The 25,225-nt window shown below is 38.1% G+C and overlaps 1 protein-coding gene across 4 annotated transcripts in view; it reads right to left on the bottom strand.

Annotated features, from left to right (window-relative positions):
* PLEKHA7 (pleckstrin homology domain containing A7) overlaps positions 1 to 25,225 on the bottom strand; it is a 142,277-nt gene that overhangs the window by 53,982 nt on the left and 63,070 nt on the right. For all 4 annotated transcript variants that reach the window (XM_042881836.1, XM_042881838.1, XM_042881837.1 and 1 more), the window contains 2 exons: positions 11,415 to 11,498; positions 3,399 to 3,510 (listed from right to left, as the gene is read on the bottom strand). In XM_042881836.1, the coding sequence (XP_042737770.1) occupies positions 3,399 to 3,510; positions 11,415 to 11,498 (196 nt within the window). The remainder of the gene's footprint in view (positions 1 to 3,398; positions 3,511 to 11,414; positions 11,499 to 25,225) is intronic.

Genomic DNA, 25,225 nt, shown 5'->3' with positions numbered 1-25,225 from the left:
TGTAAGCAGATAACAAAGAACAGTTTTTACTAGGTAGTGTGCTGAGGTCTGTTTCTCAGGGAGCAGCAGAGTGCTTTCCGCTCTGCTGAGACGCGGGTGAGCTGCACGTCACCGTCATCACTGTGAGAGACACTGACACAGGGGAGACAGGAAGAGTGCCAAGTGTGGGCTCTTTCCTAGGCACAGCTGGCATTGCAGTGAGAGGCTGAACAAGGTTTACCTGTGGCCCAGTGCTACACAGAATATCTGAACAACCCAGCTGCCAAAGGCTAGCACACACCTAACAAGCCAGGCTGCCAGCAGCACCAGCTTTCTGAGCAGATGATCAAGCACTTGGATTCCTTGATCTCATTCAATTTTACTAAATGCAGAAAAGCTACCATCGGACTAACTTATAAAAAAACCAAAACACAACAGTTATTAGACAAGAGGGGGGTAAGCCTTTCTAGGGCTGTATATTTCATACCAAAGATCGCAGTAGAAATAACTATTCTTCCACCTAATTTAGATTTTTCATATTATCCATAGCATAAATTGTTTCATTCAGTTCTAGAGTAAAAACAACTTCATATCTTGCTTTCACTGGCTACAGTAAGAAGTCAGTTTAAAAGAAAAAGTGTAATTTTAAAACTCTTTGCATGTGCTGGAGTGATCTTTTCCTAACTTGAAATATTGATACCACTGTCGTGTTGAGACATGCAGGTCAGATCAGCTGAAGACAAGGAAGTCACTTTTAATTTCAACGCATCTGTTACACTGACTTGTTTGTGAGTGACTCACATTTCCACAAAGAAGCAAAATATCAAGAGCCAAAATTTCAAATTCCTTTTCATCACACTGCTTCATCCTCTCCTCCATTAGAGTAACATCTAGCTGAGAAGGAAAGTTGTTAATTATATTTATATATATATATTTATTTATTTATATATATGTATATATATATATTTAAAACTGGACAATCAAAAAAAGTAATCAGCATTTCATCTGGAAGACATTTTCTAAATTGAAAAAAAAAAAGACTATCTTGATGGGAAAAAAGAAGCACACATACACACAAGAGAATGCACAACTTCACATATAAAACAAAAATATATAAGTATTTAGCTCTATGTCCTAACCTGTTCTGTTCAACAATCTCAAGATGTTCTATAGCCAAATTAATTCATCAATTCTTTCTGTATCTTTAAGAAAATTAGACAGAATTCTTATTTTTCAAATAGGATGAACTGAAACACTCTGAGTTCCTGTTGTTGATAATGAACATTCCTTTGAAGCAGCCCTGACCTAATCCCCACATTCCAGCTCCAAATGGCCGCAGAGTTCGCTCCACTGCACACTTGCCACCATTATCAGTTTCTCTCAGCTGCTATACCCGTTCTTTATTTACTTGTTGTAATTCTCAGCTGTGCATATTGGAAAAATATAAGCAACTATCAACGTTAACAACAATTCAACTACTTCTCCTGGACAGAAACTACCAAAAACAGACACACAGCACTTAGTAAGTAAAAATTACATGACGGTATTATTCTCTACACTTCTGCCTTGACAAAAATAGTAGCATTTGCTAACTGACTATATTCCAAATTATTCTCAAATTGTAGTAGCCCTTTACTCTTCCAATATCCTTTATTCATAGTCAACATGAACAGCTTTTAACATGGTTCACAATGGAGAAACATCCTTCTGTAATTTAATCAATTGTCTTTGGGATAGAGAGTGATTTTCATCAACATCCATTTTGATTTGTATTTCCTCAACTCCATACCCCTTAAGCTTCAAAAGGTGAACTGGTCTGAAGTCTTCACATGACTTGTTCAGACAATACCAGCGTGAAGGGGGTGAGGCTCACCCTAAGGACTGACATACGTTTCTGCAAAACTACCTATTCCCAGGTGTCTTACGAAATGAAGGCATGCATTTATACAGATATCAATAAAACAGTGACAGCCTTGGTTTTAGTTTGTGATAGTTTTGTTTGTTTTTTTTCCAACATGCTCATCTTTGTTGTGCAGTATACAACAGACATTGTAGTAGAGTGAATGCAAAATTCTCTTTGAAAACAACCACTTTTTATTTCCTACATTTGATTCACTCCCAAGCTCAGAATTGAATACCGAAGCAGGAAACCAGTAGGCTTTGTCTCTTTCAGCATTCAAACCATGTGCAGACAGAGTGTCAGTACTATAGCATTTCCAGCACAAAACCACGAAGCATTTCATAAAACGTGATAGCCAGCTATAGGTACCAAGAAGCTGTGGTAAATACAATGTGACTCTGGCTTCACGACTGTGCCCCAGACCTGTGCCTGGAAACTCACTCTACAAAAACAATGATTACAGAACTCACAGAAACCTGTAGAGAACTGAGGAAAGATTCTTAAAAACTACTCTTAGCGTGCTAACAAATAACCTCAAAGTGGAGGACACAGATTATTCACTTTACAGCTTTTCTTCTTGTTGCTGGTTAACTTGAATCAATTCTGATGGGTTGTGAAGGAATTTAACACATTTCTTTCTGATCCTACAGAACATAGGGAGCGTTTTCAAGCTTGGAAACCTGAATTCAATGATGAATCAGAGCGTATATGAAAAATACCTTAGTTTTCTGTCTTAATAAAAAATGAAGTACTTATTAAGGGTCCAAAGCTGGAAGGAGTTCACATAAACAAAGTTGGTGTGGAAGAAAAGTACTGGCAAGTCCTCTATGAGAAGTCCAGTCAAAGTCTAAAGCTGCAAAGTATTTTTAAAAATGCCACATTTGGCAGCCTGGCAGAAACATGTAAAGCCACACTACTACTGGACAGCAAACAAAGTAGCAGAAGAGATCATAAACAGATCTGTTGAAGTTTTGGGAGGTGACTGTGGTTATTTTCCGAAGCTGCAATGAAAAAAGCATTTCCCTCCATCTAGCTGTGCAGTTCTCGTCTCCCATAAACCACCTCTGTCACGTGGGTGGGCCTGTACATTGTATCTAGTCAATTGCTGTTTTTACTGTTTGCAGAAAAACCAGATTAGATCAGTGCAATTACAACAGAGCAGCGGAGCACATTGGTTTCATGCTGGATTCACGCTTACTGGCAGAAGTAGGAGCCTGGATCAGTTAAAGACACCACACTGCTCAAAAAATCTCCATATCAAAGCAGAGTATCAGGTCCCCACCAAGTTCACCCATTTTAAAAGTGGAAAAAATAAAGCCTTCTCCCACTAATGCTGGCATTACAAAAATGAGAATAACGAGGATAAATGTAAACTCAAACGCACGAGTACTTGGTAAGTACTAGTCCTCTAGCCCAACTCAGAGCCCTATTACAATTAATGATAAAACATATCAGCATTGGTCTTAAAAGCAAGCAAAGTTCTGATCACCAAATTCAAACAACAGTCTGTTTCCTTTACCTTAGAACCAGGCTTTGTATCAACAGCAGACATAGTTACTGCAGTGGACGATTCACTGACCATGCTTGAAGGTCTTTGGTTTATTTGCGGCTTGGACATGGGTGAATTCTGTCTAGAAAACAAAAACAAACAGATACTCTAAAGTATATTGTATCAAACTCTTATTTTTGCCTTCTTATATTTGAGATTCTAAATAATCAAATGACAGGCTGGTCCAGTCACAAGGGAAACATTCTCCATGTGTCAGCTTCCATGGCACCTTCCCTATTGTTTTGATTTGGGGTATTTCTCAAGCATATACTGCCAGTGACATCTGATGATTGGCATTTTCCAGTGTATCAGGAGAAAGAAACCCGTCAAGTCTTCAAATCCAACAGAGAACCAAGTTACAACCAACAGCATTCAGGGAAGATAAGATTAATGCTATGCCTGTTTCAAAGGCTTGGCTACAAAGGTGAGGAAGAAACAAGACCAAGGAGGAAGAGGCAGAAGTCACAAACACTTTGCAGTTAGTGGTCTGTTGTTTAAATTAAAGGTGAGGCTAATGTAATGTTTGATCTTTCACTCTAACTCAAAAAAACAAATTATACTACAATATGAGTTATTAAAATAAAAATACTTTTATTTGAAGTGATAGAATTCACGGTACGTACTGAAAGCAATAAATACCTAGGAGTCATACAAGTACTCAAGAAATCTGGATAACGAGCTCAGATGCAGATGCACATTTAAAACACAGGGAGATGAATCCTACAGTAAGAACCTGTCCAACAAGTAAAAATTCAGTACAGTTGCCCAGATGAAGAAATGAGGGCAAATGCAAGTACAAATCCTGTGGCATTCCTTATGGAGATTACAAACAGAAGCCTCAGCAGCCAAGCTTGACGCTAACGTGTGAGCTGAGCCAGCGTGTGGTATTTTCAAAAAATCATTAAGAACACTTTAGCAAACTGTATTATAGGAACATTAACTCATTCATTGCAAAAAAAAGCAAAAACAAAAAACCAACAAACCAAAACACCTACTAACAAACTATGATTTTTTTCCATTTTTTTAAACAAACACAAGAGACAAAACACAATATAAGCCACAACAAGCATTCCTATAGCTGCTGCTGATTCAATCATATCCTCAATTTCAGCAGAAAACAGAGCAACTGTGAGTAGTTCTCAATCATAAGAACAGAAGTTTGTGACTGTAGTAGCCCAAAATATAGCTTTAGCTTAAGCAAGAACAAGCTGCTTGCCTTCCGTTGCACTCTCAGCTACAACACAATCACCTGTCCAAAAGCTTTTATAATTGATGTCAAAAAAAAAAAACCAAACAAACCACGTTCTTCCACATCTGTCTACAGTTTAACTCATCTTGCAAGGAATTAATACCTTAACTTTGACCTATTTCCCTCATACACTGCTTTATCTGGCATAAATTCCCTCTTTGTAAATACAGGACCAAGACAGGAGAATGAACTACAGCAAGCACCTAAAATCCTGGGCCAGACTTCAGTGTGCAAGCACTTCATGACCTGAATTTGAGCCAATCTGCTGTACTTTTTAGGGACCAGCTGCCCTATTTCAGCAATTCATCAGCTTTAGTTATACCCATTTTCAGCAAGCAGATTAAGACACTTCCCATGAGAAACGTCACCTGACCAAACTATTTCTTATCAGTCAGTCTTACCTGCCTTTTGACTTGCACTAGTTTCTTTTCTATTCTACAAAGTTTCAGAACAGACAGAAAACACATGCTTACAAGGGGCACATTTTACTTGCAAAAGCATAATACTTGCCATTTCCTAATATTTGCTTATCAAAAAGGTCCCATTTCCCTGCTTCAGGCATTTCAAAGTAAGATGAATTCTAATGAAGAGTAAAGGCCTTCAACCCTGCCTCTTAGAATTAAAGCAAACCACATCAGTGCCACATCTATGTTTCTTAAACACCTCTGGGGATGGTGATTCCACCACCTCCCTGGGCAGTTTGTTCCAGTACCTCACCACTCTTCCTGATGAGAAATTTTTCCTAGTATCCAACCTGAACCTCCCCCAGAGCAACTTGAGGGGGAAAGCTGGAACATATTCACACAAATATGAGAAAAAAACTTCATGGTGAGCATAACAGAACGCTGGTACAGGCTGCCCAGGGAGGCTGCGAGGTCTCCTTCTCTGGAGATATTCAAAACCTGCCTGGATGTGTTCCTGTTTGACCGGACCTAGATGATCTTCTCAGGTACCTTCCAATCCCTGATATTCTGTGATTATCTCTCATCTCACCACTCCGATGTGGGAAAAAGAGGCTGACCTCCACCTCGCCACCATGCCCTTTCAGGAAGTTGTGGAGAGCTATAAGGTCTCTCCTTCTTGGCCCCACTGCTGGCTCACGTTCAGCCAAGCATCAACCAATGCTTCCAGGCCCTTTTCCTCCACAGCTTTCCATCCTGTAGTGATGCATGGGATTGTTGTGATCAAAGCACAAGAACCAGTAGTTGGTTTTGAAGTTCATACAGTTGGCTTCAGACCATTGATCCTGCCTCTCCAGATCCCTTTTGTAGGACCTTCCCACCCTCAGGCAGATTAACACTTCTTCCCTTGGTATCATCTGCAGCCTTACTGAGGGTGCACTCAATCCGCTCATCCAGATCATTAATTAAGATATTAAACAGGACCAGCCCCGATACAGAACCCTGGGGAACACCATTCGTGATCAGTCACCAGCTGGGTTAAGTCCATTCACCACCAAGCAACAATTAACATACACACTCAGGAAACCTGTGAAGTGAAAAGCCTGCAGACAATCTGATTAGGATATGTTTCTTCACTTCATAGAGTAGCTATTTCAGAGAGAGAGCAAGAGAGAAAGAGAGAGACAGAGAGAGCACGTACATGCCAACTTAGAGAGAAGAAAAATTAAAACTAAAACTTTAGTCTTAACAAATTAGAAATTAATTTCTGCAACAAAACTTATGGAAAAAGAAATGATCACCTCCCCCACCCTGGAAGAATGGCTTTAAGTGCAAATCAGTGTAGGCACCCACAGACTAATGACATGTTCACGTCTGCTGTTCAACAAGATACTGTTTTGTGGTGTTAAACTTGACACATTAAAAAAAAAAAAAAAAGGAATTCAACAACAGAAAATGAGGAAGCTAAGAACTACAGAGAAAGGCAAGATTTATACAAATAACAAGACCTATCAGAGAGAACTATCAGAAAACTGTAATGTAATACAGAACAACAAATCCACTGTTTCTAAGAACTGATCATTTTGCCATTTAATGATTTCTCTTCCATTTGTTACTGAAAACAATTACTGTCAATAAAGAAAAGCTTTCATTTGTTAGTATCATCAAGATAAATGAAGAACTTCAACTTGAAAAATAACAAATTTTAAAAATAAAGGAGAAAAAGATAAAAGCATGCAAGGTTGTTGTCATGGAAAAACACAAATAGCCAGCAAGAGACAGTGAGTCAACTGGAACAGGAAAAAAAAATAACAAACATTCTCCTAAAACAATGTCTTTGATGGCAAACACTGATGATCCAAACATTAGGCACCTAAGACATAACAAAAGATTACATGATACAAGATACAAAACAGTACTGAAAATGAATTTAAAATACTTTTACATCATATTTCGAGATTAAAATAGTATAACAGACTTGCATTAAATCAGATCACAATCAATCTCAAGGTCAAGTCTCTCAATAGCTAATTAGTGTTCTCAGTTTGTTTTAAATAGCAAAGAAAAATATATAAATTATATAGAATTACCTGAAGCATCTCTGTGTGTGTAACAGAGTTAACATCAACCTAACAGTGCTTGCAGATTCATCTTCAAAAATGAGGGAATAAAGCATTAGCCCTGTACATTTAGATGCATTAGTTCAGAATCACTACTGCCAATGTTTGATAATATCTGTTTAGATTCTCTTCATAGTGCTGGCTTTCTTTATGTTCTGGTCAGTTTTCTTGCTGCCTCCCACAGAAGTGTACATGCACAAACATAATCCAGTTCCTTGTAAATCTTTATAAAGCACATGAAAATAACTCCATATTCTAACATATATATATGCTCTAATATCTCCCTCCTATCAAGGAACTTCCTACTCAAACTGTGCAAGGATGCCTAAAAAAAAATCACATAAAACTAACTCAAAGAGAATCACATTGACAGTATTTGATTTATTTAAAAAAATGAACAAAATGGGATTTTACACCAGTAGCTTATATTGAAAACGCAGTCCTCGAGAGAAAACAAATTCCTTTTCTCTAAAGGATGATAAAGATTAGTCAACTGAAAAGATCCACGTCCATACCAGTAACTCAGAAAGTTTATTTTGTTGGAACAAAACAACATCATGTCAATCCAGCTCTTACATTAATAATTTTTTTTTTATCTGAATAAGAGATTTAGCTGTCCTCATATTTCTATACAAATAAAACATGACAGATGTTTATTTTGGTGCTTTTTGGGTTTCCTCTCATCTCTTCACCTGATACTTTTGCTGCTATAGTAACCAAATGTAATAGACAAGATGGCTTTTCTCTCTAGAGATACACAGACTTTATCAGTTGCACAAAAAAAACAGGCAAAAAGGGATAACAGACATTGAATTTCAGGCATAACATATGTATTTTCTCTATTTCTATACTGAAGTTTTATCCTTTTTAACTTTAAAGTACTGTTTTTTCATTTGCAAGCGTAATGTAAAAAATATATTAAAAATAAAAAGCACTGTAAAATTTCTAATACACAACTTCTAGTGTTTAGCAACAGATGCAATTAGATATATGTTGTAAGTACCTATTTCTTCCTTTCTCTATAAAGTAATGAATAGCTGTTTACAGAAAAAAATAACAAAAATCCAAAAATTGCATGTGTCTATCCTAAGCAATTCTACCATGAGGTTTTCAAAGAAATGCATAACTAACAATGTGTTGAAGCCTGGTCAGTAGTTTGAGAATGAAAGGTGGGGATTCGATAATTGTCTTAGCTAAGAATAGGTCAGGAAATGCTGATATTTTCAAAAATCTAATTACGAGAACTGCCAAGAAGAAAGAAGTGCAAAAGGATCAAAAAAGTCATGCAATTAAAAAAGTTACGGTTCTAAGCAATGCTCTTTGTCCTTGTTTTCCAACTACAACGGAGTTGAAGAAATCATTCTGGCTTCAGCAGGAAGAATGATGCGATATTGTTTAAAAGGCAAAATTACTTGGGAAAGCGCCAGCGAGGGACAATCTCAGCTATCTGCTGAAAGCGCCCAGTTCTCATTTGATCAAGTGAGTCAAGGGCTTCTGGTTCATAATTGAGTCATAAGTACACGAGGCTGAAATTATTCAATGGCATCATTTTACAAATATCTTCTTTCCTTGCCAGTATGTTGATTGGATGAGGAACGGCCTGAGCATGCATCCATCATCTCTACATTACTGTAAAATACTTTTCTGATGTTAAAGGTTTCCTCTTAATAAAGACTTTTGTTGCAACTTGAACAAGTTTCTGCCAAGGTCTCCCCACTACTCCTAGTCAATATCTAGTGACTATTCCAGGCTTTAGCCTTAATCTTAAATTAAAATCAAACTGTAAGGAAGAAATCACGTCACAACATCACTGAAGAAGAAACTGCTGTATATGAAGCTCTTAAGAGTGCTGCTATATCAGACAGGATTCTTGAGCTACAGAAAAAAAGGTACTCCTGCTCAAAAGGATCAGATGATGGAAAGAGTTACCTCAGATAATGGAAATCCAGGTAAAAACTTTCCAATTGTGTCTTGCTAGTTAAAACCTTTCATCACAAGATATGATCTACCACACTGATTCCAAATTAAAATGCAATCTATGACTCTGATCCCACACAAATCCTTGAGGGAAAGAGACATCTGCATATGTCAGCAGAGCATCTGACAGGAACTCGGGTATGACGACAATGAACAGCATCTGTGTAAAAACTACACTGTTGGAAGGAGTAGTAAAAATAAAAATCAAAATCAAAGAAACCAGAGGATCTCAGGTTTCCATCTTTAAATCAGTTTTTGCTTACATATTAAAAATACCTAATTTTAAAAACACCCTGTGTACTTCAGATCAATAATAAAACTTAGAGAACTGTTCTCACAAAGACAGTTCTCTGAAAAGTCACTACAAATACATCTTTCTATATACATACCTCTGCAGTCATTCCCTCTTCACTTAAAATAAAACCCACTTGTCTCTACTAATTCTGCTGCATTGAAAGATTGTTTTTTCTACTTTTGACACCACCTCAGAGCAAGAAGTTGATGACAAGTTATGCCTGTTTATCAGATTGCCCCCCAAATAAACACATTCAATTCTTCTATGAAAATGCTTCTGATAGCTGTAGATCAATAAGACCATGTGCAATCAGTTGTTCTTCCAATTCAGCTTCAAATACTTTCTCTGCTACCATGATTACAAAACCAGAAACAACACATGGAAGTGTGAGTAACTCAGGGAGGCACCCTAAGGAGTTCTGTCCAAACACCTACTTTCCTTCACAAACATATGAGTTTTCTCCATACTAAATTTGATCAAACTTGTCCAGCAGATCAAATAAAGATCCATTAACAGCTGGAAGTCAGAACACAGATGTATAGTGTCTGTTGTTTATACTGACCTTAAGTGTTGCTCCATTGCAAGATACCTGTTTTCCTCACTAAATGACCAGAGCAGGTTCTTTGAGTACCTGTAAAAGAGCCCGTCCCTTCCCAAGCAACAAGACATGTGCATGTCACTAAGCAGGGTGATTTCCTTCTAAGTAGCTATCTCAAACTCTTTGCACCTGCTCACAGACTTCTCCTCCCCACAGCAGAACACATTCATCCATTTTGTGCTGGTTCATAGCATGGGCCTTAAGAGACGACCCCTTGGATTTGCTTTGGGCTCTTGGAAGGGAGGTTTGTTTAGTGTTCAGGTTTTACTAAACTATTTGAGAAACACTTTCTGGGGTCCTTCCTAAATCTCTGCACAGAAAGCTATATTGTTGTGCTCCACCTCTTCTTTCCTCCTCAGATTCACAACAGAAAACATTGTCACAAAAGCCTCAGACCCCTGGAAGCCTCACAATTTCCTTCTCTAGGCCAATGAATTCAGTACCACTTAAGTGCTCTTAATGCAATATTGGTTTAAATTAAATGTAAATTAAATTAGTGTCACATAGTTTGAAATATAAAGCACTCAAACTCACAAAGGCAGCCTTACAAACCACCACAAGAGGCTATTTTACAGCATGATGTCTATGCTCTGTGATGCAGGGACGCAAGTGAGGGCTGGTGGCTGCTGAAGCAGTGTTGTAAGACCAGGATGGAAAAGGGAATACCTGTTGTTGCCCTATTTCTCTTCTTCTTTGGAATATATTCATAAGTGAAGAAGCACTGAAGTTCTGGATTTTGTATAGGAAAGATACCTAGTCATCCAGTTACAGAGGGGATTCCAGGAGCCAACTAGCATGCAGCATGGGTGATGCTAGAAGGAAATACACTGGGAACTAACATACATGATTCTGTGTCTGCAGAATAAACTGAGGAATGCAGGAGGAACCATTTTCAATTAAACACCAGCCCAAGACGCAATGAATGTAAAAAAGCTAAAACAAAGGAAATGTGAGATATTACAACAGAAAACAATAATATTTTTATGTATTCCAGTTTCAGTACAAGCATTTCAGTGCTTACGTGAAGATGTTTGAGATTTCTTTTATATATAGATGGTACTTAACCACACTTCAACTTTATATAGGTATCCTATTTAAAATGCCTCTTTTTTTCCTTCTTTTTTCTTTAATTAAAGATCTGGGAAAGATTCCATCTCTAGTCCCAACATGGAACATAGCTACAATCAAAAATATACTGTCACAAGAAGTAGTAAATTTTTAAGCATCAAGCAACTGTATGACATTTTTGCTACCCCACGTACCAGACGAATTGTCAAACCACTAAACCACTCTAAGTAAATGTGTCACTATTTCAGGATTCTTGCCATGGGTGTAGAGCTACTTACTCTTCTTGCAAAATAAATTCAATATTTTCTGGAGAAACCTGTCCTGTCACAGGATGTCTAAATGACGTGGTCTGCTGATTATGGCTGAAAGGAAAACAAAAAGAAAAAAAGAAAAAAATTAATACTGAAGTGCTGAACTGCTTAATATATACCTATGATACCCCAAAAGGCAAAACTGTATATTGATGCTTTACTTCTGCTACTCTAGCATTTCTCTTAGGTAATTTCCAAGCCTCTTGCTCCATTCTCGTTGACCGTCAACGGCATATTATACCTTTTAATTATTAAACAGGCTAATGTTTTAGCAGTAACCTAGTTGCAAACCTTACTAATGGAGATGCAATTGAAGTTGTGATTATTTAGATCCAATTGTGACCAGATTATTTAAACACCAACACAGAAACTACAAAACAAATTATTCATTTGTACTTCTGCAAATATCACAGAGAAGACAAGTGACATATACTAATATGCTGTTGGACAGTTCAAAGTGCCACAAAATATGTAATATTTTGAGCTCAGTGATGTTGATGTTTTATGGAAGTCACTTATTACATGCATTCTTTTCTCCCTGGTATGGTATATATTAGTTGCGTGCCTTAGATAAATGAACATTACTTAATATTTCATCCAAGTCGAATTAAAATTGTGGTTGTTTTTTTTTTTTTGAATCAATTTTCCCCTCAGACTTCTATCACGTGTTTTGCTACCCTCTAAATAATATTGTCCATTAAAGGCTGTCTATTAATTCATCTATCTGCATAATTGTACTCATATAATGCAAAAATACAGTGTGAAAGTTTATTTCAAGATATACAAGTAGTCTTTTCTCCTCCCAAATACATCATTTGAATTAGTTTTATAGAAGACACAAGGCAATTTCCACAGTTCTCCATACATAGTAAGCCCCTTATTCTGAAGCTCTGTCCAAAGGAGCAAGTCTATAAAAAAAATCACAAATCTTAAAGAAATAAAATATGGAAGATCATATTTCTTAATTACTATGGTTGTGCACTATGCACCGTTTGGGAGCCCTGGAATGAGGATGGACTTGTGAAAAACGAGTTCAGTTATTTAAGGTTCTGAAATTTTACACCAGGAGTTAACAACATTTAGGTACAAACATCCAAAACTAGAATTCCCATCAAATAAAACAAAAGCTTAAAAGTATTCAAGAAAGCAAAAATACAAAATTATAAAATATAAAGGCTATTAAAAAGCAACAACAACTAAAAACTTGTGCGTTTTTCTGTTTTAGAGAAGATGTGTAGTGCTGAGCCACGTCAGGTCTTATAGATGTGACCTAAGGAATATCTTGCTATCCTAGACTGTTAAGAAACAGTTAGGAATAAAGAAATATTTTAGGATTTCAAAGTCAATGCATTCTAAAAAGATAACAGCCTTCCTACAGCATAGAGAATACCTAAAAATCAACCAGCACATGCATCCACAACATTCAGATGTAATCAGCTCAGGACAGACCTTCATCAAAGAACCCAAGTGGCTGAGTCTCCTCTCAGTTCTTACTGATATTGCTCTCAGGAAGTCCACTTAAACCACGAAGAGCAGAGGAAGCTTTCTGCACTGTAAACCTTTCACTCCTTTTCCAACATGCCTTGCTACGCAGCATCATAAATACAGAAGCAATATAATAAACACTGCCCATGATAAAATGAGAGCAGTGACACCTTATATTACACCAAAAGGACTTATCCCAGCCCCAGCCATTACAAAACCACAGCCTTATAGCTATTAAGAACAGAGAGGAACAGGAGGCCACCAAGCACCCAGCGCAGCAGGGCAAGGCTCATTGCCCCAGCAATGAACTGAGTCTGTGGCAGAGGTTTGAAGCAAACTCCTCAGCATTCCCATGAAGTCAGAAGTCCGGAGAAAGCGTTTACATCAACTCTGCAGTGTTAACATCTACAAAGTAGCCATCTTTTTCTTCTAAGAGGAACAAGGAGCACTGTATTATAAAGAGACAGCACTTTCACCTAAGTTTATTAGGCATTACTCTAATTTTGGGCATATGTGCAAAGATAGGAAGAGGAACTTGCAGATTTTTATTTTTTTTTTTGAACAAATGAATAAATAAACAATAGCAGAAACAAATTTCTTTTTCATCACACAGCCCAAACAGTTTTAAGCCATATCCAAAGCAGCCCATTTAACCTTCAATCCATAGGCAGCAGCTACCAACAGGGACATAATTAGGTTGTCAGCTGTAAAAATGAAAGCACGTTGTCAGCTTTATTCTCCAGAGGCTGACAAACTGTCAACAAATTTTCATCTGCAGGCTTTTAGTCATTAATAACTCCATAATTAAGAGTAAGAAAAAGGACTCTATTCCAGAAGTGCTCAAGGGCTAATCGGGACACGAAGTTTTTCATCATACCATACTTGCACTTTTTAAGCCTTGTATTATTTCCCATGAAAGAAATTCACCAGCCCTTCAGAAGATGAATTACCTCCACTGCTGTAATTCCTGAGCAAGTTCTCCATTTTGGAACAGTTTTTCCCCTTTGAATGGTAAGAGCCGAGGAACAGAAAAGCGCAGCCACGTTACCACATAATGCAGAGATAGGAATTTCACAGATGAGGTCACACACACAAAACAAAAACTTTCTGCAATCTTTGGACCTGCTAGGAGGAGAGAAGCAGCAGCTTTGTACAACACAATGGTTTATGTTAATTTGGAAAGCCAGAGTTTAAATGTTTTGCCTCATAAGAACCATTAAGAACAAGCAATACCGTTCAAAACAATCTATACTATAGATGCTGAATGCCTCATAACAAGGAATGAGGGAGCTGGGAGATTTCTATCCACAATGAGGGCAGGCAGATACTAGAAGAGGTTGCCTAGCAAGGCTATGGAATCTCCATCCTTGGAAATATTCAGAGTGGCTAGATAAGGCCCTGAGCAATCTCATCCTAAATTGGTTCCAGCTTTGAAGCTGGGCTTGTGCTGAACAGGAGGGGCTGCATCCAGGGAATCCAAGGATTCCTTCCCACATGATTTACACCATTCCATCAGTCTGTGCTCCTCCCCCCATCTTGCTCCCCAGTTAGCACTCAGTTCTTGTCATGCCTCTGTACCTTTTCAGCAGTATTTAAATAGATGTAGTCCAAAGACATCAGAAGTGCCTTGTTTTTAATAGAATTAAATGAAGAAATCAAGATCTGGTATTATGTTTTTGGATTTAGATCACATTCCTCTTCTCACATTTTTCAAACACTGGCTTAGCAGCAATTTCTCTGCTTACTAAAAAGTAGTAACATCTCCAGTGCCAGTGATCTAGGAAACTTGTTACAGTGACAACTGTTTATCCTTCCCAAGCCTTGGCACCACTGTTTTTCATAGATACAAGATGAACAGGCCTCTTGGTAGTTCATCACCCATATTTATTCCGAACAGCAACTGTAGAATAAGTCCAGAAATCCACCATGTATAAAAGGCACAGCAAACAAGTCTTAATGAAGAGACATGATATGCTGTCACCACTCTTCATGCTTCTCCTGTTCCTTTTTCACTAGAGGGAGCCTTGATACATCTGGATAAAGTTGGAAAAGCTCACGATGCCTCATCCTCACTGCCACGCAACTTGTACTAGCACAGCACTGTGCTAACTCCCCTGGCAAACTCTAGCCCCTACGAAAGCCACCTATGAAAGCATAAAGAGGTACCATAGCTTCACTTCCTTCACAGCTCACCTCCTGTCCAGCTCAGCTCCTGGGTGAGTGGGAGAGCAACACACAGACACTGATCCTTGCTGACGCCTTGTTGCTTGCCATCAGAGCACAGCCTACAAGATTTCTCAAGTATTACTGATGAAGCAAGTCAGCAAATTTAACAATGCCTACCATTTGCTTGCACTAACATAACTCAGATCATGAAATGTAAGCCATTTAAACACAGAAAACAAGAAAGAAAAAAAAAAAAAAATAACAACTGCAATTCAGTTTTCCAGGCCCATAATTTGCAAAGCCAGATAACCACACGGGTCCTTTTGAGGAACTCAGTCAACACGGCTTCACCTATTTCTCTCCTCAGTTCATTCTGTGTTTGAGTCAAAGCCAAATTTTAATAAATCTCTGGCCATGACTGATGTTGATGACATACATACGACGTCATAGAAATTTATATATTGCTTCTAAATTAATTTAAATGCCCACACAGCTGAACCTTGAAATGTGTGAATTACTGACCAAGTCTACAAGACATTAACAACAAATTTATAGATGGCAAGAATAATTCCTGTTGTCATTGGATGGACTAACCTACAAATTATTACAAGCCATTTGTACCATGTACATTTTTCCCTGCTGGCTGAGCACCTTATGCCTACCTGCAAGACCAGGCAAACATGAGCAGTTTTATCTTGAATGCCCCATACAGCCACAACAGCAATGGTGAGCATCCTGCTTCTATGGGAGACACTGCTTGGGGCAGCTGACAACAGAATCAAGCATGGAAGACATGTTGGTCAGCTGCACATTCTCCAAATAGGAAAAGTGCTTATGCCTAACCTGACCAGCAGTCCCACATGGCTTGTTTCATAGTATAAAACACTTCTAAAATATATAAGTAGCTTCAAAATACTTTCAGCATTGCCCTTTTTATATTAGTGTTGAGAATTGGTTGAAAAGACCAATTAGACCAAGAAAGTCGGTGCCATGAAGTCCTTCTTTAAAGAAGAAACACAGTGTAATGCAAACAATTTGGAAGAATCTGCATCAATACCAACTGATTTTAGCACACAAGCAATAGCACCAGCTACAAACTGCACACACCACAAACATCTTTTCAAGATTGGACATTAGTTTAAAATAACAAAGTGCCTCTTCAGACTAGCAGTAAAATCCTCACTCCATGAAAATCAAGGTCCACTAAATTTAGTGAGCTCTAAACTGTCACCCTCTCCTATCGTTTAATTAGCAACTTAACCTTTAAACTTTTACAGAAGAATCATGGAATAAACAATCCTCCTTAGAAGATCATGAGTTTGTACTTGCTTAGAACACAATTCTGTAACTGTGTTGAGCAGCTGTGCCTGTGACTACAATCAGTCAATACAAAAGCCCATGTTTCTAAAGACAGTTGAAAGGATGACTTCCACAATTCTAAATTGTATCACATTTGTCCATTTTTCTTTATAAATATAGACAAGAAAACTTTGAGAACAACAGATAAATGGGCAGTACACTGACAGACATTCTCATGTGTTGTCCCTTTTCTATCTAGCTCACTGACAATTTGGTTAAAAGGGAACTTGAAGTTTCTTTGGATCTGGATCTTCTTTTTTTTTCCCCTTAGGGAGCTACCAGAGATAATCAGTAGGAGCAGGAAAGATTTGGTTACTAATAGGTCAATGATAAGCTAACATGGAGAACGCCAAGGAATCATCACAGATATTTCCATCATTAAAAGAACAGATAAAACTATGAATACGCTATCATACCATAGGATCACTGCAGAGCTCCATACATAATACAGCTGAAGTCAACTGTTGATTCACAAATCCTTTTGATGTATATCATAAGACACCATCAGGACTGTATTAACCCAATAACCTGTATTACAGTAACTTAAAATTAAGGAAAGAAACATGAAAGTTCTTAAGAGCAGGAAACCCTTAGATGAGAAGAAACTCCTGGAAGGTAGAATGTGATTCCATTTCTTTACTTTTGCACCTATAGGAAAATTAGTATTTGCCTCTAAAAATGAAGCTGGAAAGAAAAAAATTCTCTGATCATACCAAAAGAAAATCAGAAATGTAAAAGACCATTTTATTCTACTATATCATCCTAATTCAGACTTGGAGCTCAGTTAGGGCTGTTCTTTTCTTTCCCACTCATGTATTTGAGGTTAGTCCGTAAACAAAAGTTGGTGCCTTCAAAAATATCCAAATGAATTTGGAAACCTGTGACTAACAAAACCAGCTTTGACTTTCAGTCAAACAATGAAATGACAGCAGTATGACAATGAATGGCAAACTGAATTGATTGTATGTTTCTTACAGATATCACGTGAACGCCTATGCCAAAGTTTGAAATGGAAACAGGAGTCCAACAGATAAAGACATGTATTGGTGATACATGCATTCATATATGTGTATGCCTACACATATACCAACACACACACACGTGTACCTATGAGACAGATGGATCTCTCTCTCCTGCTCTTCCCAGTCATCAACTCCAATGCAGGCACAGCTGTTTCTACAAAGGTGTAGACAACTGGTCCCTCTGAGATTAGTTCTCAGAGGTTCTCTTCCTACAGATGGTCCCAACAGGCCAATTGGATTTGAAAATTCTAAAGATGGATGCTCACTTGGAAGGCAAGGATTTTTTTTTAATCAAAGATTTTTAGGAAGTGTGGATTTGTTTGGTGTTTTTTTGTGTTGGATTTTTTATTTTTTTTTTTTTTTTTTGGTGTGTGTGTCTGTGAGTTTTGGAGTCAGGGGCTGTTTTTTGGTTTTTTGGTTTTTTGTTTTTTTTTTGTTTGTTTTTTTTTGCACTGAGGTCATTCATGAAACTGGAAAGCAGGCCCTTATTTTATCATTGGGAAATTCTACTATTTACTATAAGACTATTGGAGAAGCAGTGTTGGCCATGTGGCCTTTCACACAATAGGAAAGGATACAGGCAACATAACTGTGGAACTGTAGCTGAGCTGCAGAACAGTTACACATAGAAGTCACTGTGAACCAATCCTACCAAAAGAGAATCACATGGAGAGCAACACTGCCACCGATTCTTCTGGAAGCAAATAAAAAACTTTAACTCAGAGAAGAGAAAGTGGTGATATTCCTGAGTATTAGGATTACAGTACTCTAAGTAAAAGCAGCTCACCATTAAATTCCAAAGTGAACTGCAATTCAGAGTTTAGTGAGGGAACAGCCCAACCAGCTCTGCCAGATAAGCAAACTATTTTGGAAGAAGCATTTAGGGGAAGCTTTACACAAATATGTTACATATCTCAACCTTTAAGCCATAACAAAGCTGATTAAAAATAAAAAGACACGTTTGTATGCACACCGGGTAAATCTACCACAGGAGGCTGAACACCCTCATCAGTCCTACTTGAATACATTTCCCTTTGATGCAAAGGCTTACCCAGTAATAGACACGATTATCTGCATTGTTCTAAACATGAAAGCAAATACAAGTTTTTCAGCATTCAGCTTTCATCCAAGCACCAAGCTATACAAACTAGAAAGCTGAAACAATTTAACATGGCAGCTACAAAAACAGAATAAAAGCATTCAAAAGCTTCATTTCTCTGCCATGTGAATTGCATCACTTCCAAACCAGCTTTCTCCTCACTGGCTTTACTGTGTGGAACACAGATTTCTTTAAGACACATACACTTCTGATCTATTATTTATTAATTTTAATGCTTTAATGTGACTAAGTGATCGTCAGTGGACAATACTGCAGGCTGACAGACCTTACAGGGCTGCTGTGGGTAACTTCAGACAAAATGCAAAAAAACCCAACACACTCATGTTCTTTCTTCCACAGGATGGAAATGCTTATCCATAACCTGCACCAGAGGAATACAATTTTACTCAAATTGTGTTTTCTTGCACAATCACCAGTGTCCAGAACAGGATTAAAGAATACAATATCAAAAATGCAGCACTGGATAATGCATTCAGTTTTGGACCTCTCAAAAGACATCAGCGCATAGGCCAAACCTTTCCACCCTGAGGACGCAAAGAGGTGCAGTCTACAGGCTGACCAGAGGGAGTGTGCAGTCTCCATCCTTGGAAGTTCACAACACCAGAAGGTAGGAAGACCTGAGCAAGCTGGTCTGCTCTCATGGCTGACACTGATTTAAGTGCATTTACATGCAATTCCAGGAAAGAAGAGAATTTATACAGCCTGGGTTCCTGTGGCTGCTTTCTACCTAGCCTATGTTTCAACCCAAACATTTCCTGCAGTAAAATTTCATAATGCTCATGGCTCTGTCTCACTACTACCCTTCATCTCCACCTCACCTTCTTGAGGCATTAAGCGCAATCCTACCAACTCCACCTCCTTCAGACATCAGGCTGAAGAATAAACAAAGATATTAGCATTCCATTCCCCTAAAGGACAGTTTAGCAGGAAGAAACCACAATTCCCACAGCACACACCTATTCTTGTGGGTTGGCCGTTCGTGTTCACCGGCACATACACTCCTAAGAGGGCCTCCATTGGCACCAAGCTGTTCCAGGAAATCTTGTGGTTAATTCCGAAACACTTCAAACTCCATATGCGTACTCCAAGGATAGCTTAAGTCATAAACTTAAAAAAAAAAAAAAAGACAACAATGAAGTTATTCCCTTTGGTTTATAGAACTCTCTATTGTTTAAAGGGAGTTCCTCCTTCCCCACTCTTGTGCAGCTCATTATTGGATAAAATATGACACATCTCCTTCAAAAGTAAATGTATTTGAAAGGGAAAGTATTTTTCCCCATCAAATGTTGAGAATAAAAGCAAGTACAATACTGCTGAAGGGCACGAAACATTAAGCTTCGCTTGAAAGAAGGCTAGTAATACCTGAACTGCTTGCCCCCAGAAAGTACAAATTAACAGACTCTATCAGACAAGCACTTCACAGCTTCGAATTAAACAGACACTGGTTATTTTCCTTTCCACAGAGGTCCCAGCACTGAAATGCCTTGGCATAGGAAAGCCATTACCTTAAAGCATGAGTTTATTGGTCCCTACTGCACTTTACACACAATCCCATACCAACTCACAGCTGAATTGATATTCCGCAACCCAGATGAGCAGAAGGCCCTTTAGCTGGACCGTTCTCTGCACCACAAATGGAGAGGGGGATCCCACAGCCAGAAGAAAGCACTATAGCTGCCACTGCCCTTCAATACAACTTCAGACATTACCCAGAGGGATTATTTTCACTGTCAAAGGCTAATGTCACTTTACAGAAAGAAAAAGTAGCTGCAGAGAACTAATATGGTATTACAAGGTCTTATGTATTAACCACGGCCTTTCAGACCTCACAGAGCATGATTCTGAGGGCACAGCTATAAGGCTGATAAAACATTACTAAACTGCCATTTATCCAAATGTTCGGGCAGTCTTATGGTGGAAACACGTCCCCTCGGTGGAGTGAGAGATGAATCAGGATTCATAGCCTAAAACCAATCCCAGATAGATATTTTGGGAATTAAGAGCTGTAAATGTGGAATATTCTCCTCTTAGATTAAACAGATTATAAAATTATCCAGAAATGCATTCTTTATTCAATAAAAAACTCTTCAGCATATAAAAGGATTTATAGATGTATCAGTTGCAAAACCAAATCAAAGAAATAACCTAGAGCAAACTCATCCTTTTACAGAGATGTCGAAGTCCTCGGGGGCTCCCAGTCAGGTAAGAATAGAAACTCCTGAGACATTTCCAAGCAACCACAGAAATACTGCCACAGAATTCATTTAAAGCATTCTCTGTACAGTGGTAAATATGCTAAGGCATACACAGTAGTGCTAGACAAGTTTTATACAATCAAACCAGTAGGAACCATAACAGCACACTAAACAGTTCCAAACTCTGTAAAACTACTTTTAACACTCATTACTTTATTCAATGCAGAAATTCAAGGAAATTGTTCTGAAAATTAACTATTTTGCGGTGTGTAATGCCCAAATTATCTCTGCTAAATGCAAATCAATTGAATAAATCCAAAGAGAGGGAATGAATTATTTTTCACCATCCAGTATTTCCTCCTTAACCCCCAAACCCAGTGTAAAGTAATCAAAGCACATCCAGTCAAAATATAATCTCCAACAGTTAATAACCATTTCTATTACTTGCACAGTGTATTGGTGCTGAGTTTAGCATACTGAATGTCTAGCTATGAGAGCCAAACATAAATTAACAAAAGTTCTTATCATGCACAGTGTTCAGTTTAATTTCAACAACACTCTCATCGCATTTTTAGAAGGTGAAAAATTCAGAACGAGACATTAAAATAAAATAGAAGGAAGACAGTAGAACTGAAAACAATGCAGTGATGGAAGAAACATTTAAATGTTCTTAATGCCTCAAAGTAGATACACTAATGGTAGCCAACATCCAACTCAGAAAGAGTTTGCAGAAAACAAAGGTGATATCAATACAAAGAGCTACTGGCTAAGAAGACCAGTGCAAGGAATGTATAAAGAAACATTTCCACTATTTCATTCTCAAACACAGCTTTAGCTAGCAAACATTTTAAGACCTACTTTATTGGTTTTGTAAGGAATACTAAGGAAGTTTCATCTATAGCAACAAACACTGATACGCATTGTCAGCAGCAATGTCATCTGGGGACAACATGCTTTAAAATCAGCTCTGAATTAGGCTCTGCATGAAACCACATTGTCCCTCTGGGAAAGATTAAAACTTCTTCCTTAAACACATGAAGAGTGCTATTATTTATCAAAGTAACTGGAGGAATGAAGCAACCACTACCTTTCACAATAAGCCTGGAAATCAACGGGTGAATATAACAGCCAAAATAAAAATTGGCAAAGGAGATGAAATCGGGCTCCTTAACTTCAGTTCCAAGAGCAAGGCCGCAGCAAAACCCAACAGCCCTCAGCATACCACCATATATAGTGGGCTATCAGCTGCATTCCTCTGGCACCACTTGAGTAGCAAGTCACAGTTGCTTGTCTGGTTCTCGTCCTGTAGCTCCACTGTGCTGAACCCACACAAGTGCTTCACTGCCGTCAGCACCAAGCAGATGCTGATAATGCCTCTAAGAGTACAATGGCAGCTGCTTTATCGCCAGGGCCTCCGCAGTAGAGCTGGCGTGGCTGACTATCAGATAAATGTGCCCTAGAATAAGACCAAAGCCAAGGGATCTACACCATTTACATCAGTGAGAAGGGAAAAGTTTCTCACCTGCATAATACAAGGACCAGCCAGTGCTCACAGAAGGCCAGCCTTTTGCTCTCAGCACTCAGATCCCCATTGCCCTGTGCTGTTTCCAGCCACAGGACAGAGCATGGCCCCACTCGGTCGCCCTGCAGGCCTCCCTTGGTCAGTTGCTGCCTCTCCTCTGCCCGAAGGGCATGCAGGCAGAAGCGAGGCTGAGGAGAGAGGATGAGGCAATGAGCAAGCTCTCAGCTTGCTGACAGGGCCTGGGGAGAATAGGGAGTGCTGGACAGGGTTAGAGATTGAAATTCCATAAACTTTTTTGGATCCTATATTAACTGCTTTCAATGCCAAGTAAGCCTCTATCAAGCATGTGACTGAAACTTGGCAGCAAGGTAGGTGAAGTAACTCAACATGAAATGTTTGTTCTTTAGGTAATCATTTAACACACACAATGACCGAATGACTTAGAAAACTGTGCATCTTGCACTTGCAGAAAACTTGGTAATCTCTTGATTAAATAATCCTTTGCTACTTGGGAAATTTAAAAGATTATTTTTCTCCCCTTGAAAAGGGAGATTAAAAATAAAGTGCTCTAAAGCATGAGTGAGCAGAGCTGCACGCCCCAGATCAGGTCAGACTGGCGCTGTAGTTAAAGTGGTTTTGTTCAATTCTGAGTTTTAAAACAGAAAAAAAAGCTACATACTATATGTGAACATTATATGCACATCAGTCTGGTTAAGTGGCAAAGCACCTCTTCATTTTTTTGTTTTTCAGTCCCATTTTAATTTACTAATGATAGGAAACGCATTTCCATAATTGCTTTAAACTTAGGTGTGTAATTTAGCCCCTTCCATTCTTTCCAAAGCAAGTTTCACTGTATACTTCACATAATCATACAACTGAAGCACCAGCAGGCAATAACACTGCAGTGATTTTCTCAGTAACTCTAGGGATCTCTCCCTCTTCTCCAAAACTACATTGGACATTACTGCCATGGAAACAAAAGCTATGATCCATTTTCAACATCTTGGAAGGAGTGCCACACTGCATTAAACAGTTTTAGCATGAACTTTATAAGACATAATTAACTTTCTTTTCACTTTAAAGCACTTGGGTAATAGTACTTAAAAAAGAAAGAAAACCAATCTGTAAGTAGCACAGGAAACATTAATAATACTTCAGAATGACTTTTTTTTTTCTGGTAGAATAAGTCATCATTAACTCACAGAGTGATTTTGCTTAAAGGTTAAATTCATCCATTTTCCATTATAAAGTTGAAGCAATCTGAATTCATTGAGTGATGACGCTGTATCTATTTCAGCCACTGGACCAGGACTTAGGAACACGTCTCTACACAGATACTGGCTTTTCCCACAAGAAAAGAGAAAGTGGCTACATTTGTAAAATCTTTAAGGTGTTAAGTTTTTCTGTATCAGTAACAGATTAAAAAAGTTAATGGCTTTGGCACTGCTACATTGGGATTTGGAAGACAGATTCAGATCTTAGCTCTGAAGTAGATTTCTTGTGTGACCTTGCTGAGTAATTCTATTTTTGAAAATTCATTGTTTCATTAACATTGAAGACCCTGAAAAGACAGACAAGTGCCTGCCAATTTAGACTCTATAGCTCATTTGCAGCTTTCTGGGCGCAGTACATAAAAGCAATATCATTCATTGCTTTTGAGAGCAGAAAGGACTACCCTGGTCCTCCCAGAAAATTCCAATCAAAGCACAACGGAAAGGACAGCCTGGAATTTCTGAATCAAGGTGAGCAAGTCACACTGCTGCCTTCCAAGTTAAATCACTCACAAAATGACAGAAAACCTGCATGGAAGTTTGTTTTTTCATAATATTTGTATCTAACACAAAATCTTCTTTATTCCAAAGACAACATTTTAGCTACATCTATTATTTTTTCTACTTGAAGTACTAGGCATATGGTTGTGGAAAGGTTGCCTTTTTTACTGGTGTTCTTCACAGCTGTCAGGTAAAACAGCATACAACAGGATACAATCCTGCGGAAATGTAATAAGTTCTAATGCATTGTGATAACCAGAAATCAAGTTCAGCAAAGTTATTTGACAAGACTAAACTGCCAGAGCAGTTTTACAAAACTCAAGCAATAACGCCATTTAAAAACTTGCAGCTCTGTAAGTCTTCAAAGCTAAACTCACTGAGCTTTCCAGTACTACTCAATGACAATCTTTCTGCTCAATTACTTACTTGCTAGTCACTAGCACTTTACTTATAAAATCACCCAGGTTGGAAAAAGATCCTCCAGTCCAATTTTAATTCATGCAGGACTGGCTTATAAATAACGGCGCCAAAACATCAAGTCCAGTCCCAGATGCCTCATATTGTGTTTGCTTTTGTGCTATCACGTACTGTCACATTGCAGCAGTCAACTGCTTTGAAAACAATCTAAGAACCTAAATTAGTCACATCAATACAGTAAATTAAACTCCTAAAGGGATGAGTGGCAGTATTCATTCAACTCAAAGTACAGCATTGTAAAGACACAAATACAATCTAATACAAACTAATGTCAAATTGCAATTAGAGGAGAGAGAATGCCCTGCTTCTGAATAACAATAATTTATCTCTAGGAAAAATAATTGTTTTCATCTTGTATGATGCAGACAGCACCTCTGTTTTAAACCCAAAGTTCTGGGACTTGCACGTTAAATATTTTATGTCATTACTTTAAGTATCAATATCTCTGAATTATTTTCAGACAGTTTACAAATTCTGCAAATATCATGAGCATATATTACATTCCTATGACATTAACAGGGGAGAGAGTAAGAAGCTGCATTCTTAGGACATGAAAAAAAGTATTAAAAAAAAAGAACCCAAAGATTTTGGTACCTTGGACTGCCTGGTCCTACATACCTTCCTTTGTTTTCACCTTCAGATATTGATACTGACATGAAT

Source organism: Lagopus leucura, unplaced genomic scaffold (genome assembly GCF_019238085.1).
Source record: "Lagopus leucura isolate 7727_CA_CO unplaced genomic scaffold, USGS_WTPT01 Super-Scaffold_100033, whole genome shotgun sequence".
NCBI lineage: Eukaryota > Metazoa > Chordata > Aves > Galliformes > Phasianidae > Lagopus > Lagopus leucura.
This window is presented reverse-complemented; position numbering and strand designations above follow the sequence as displayed.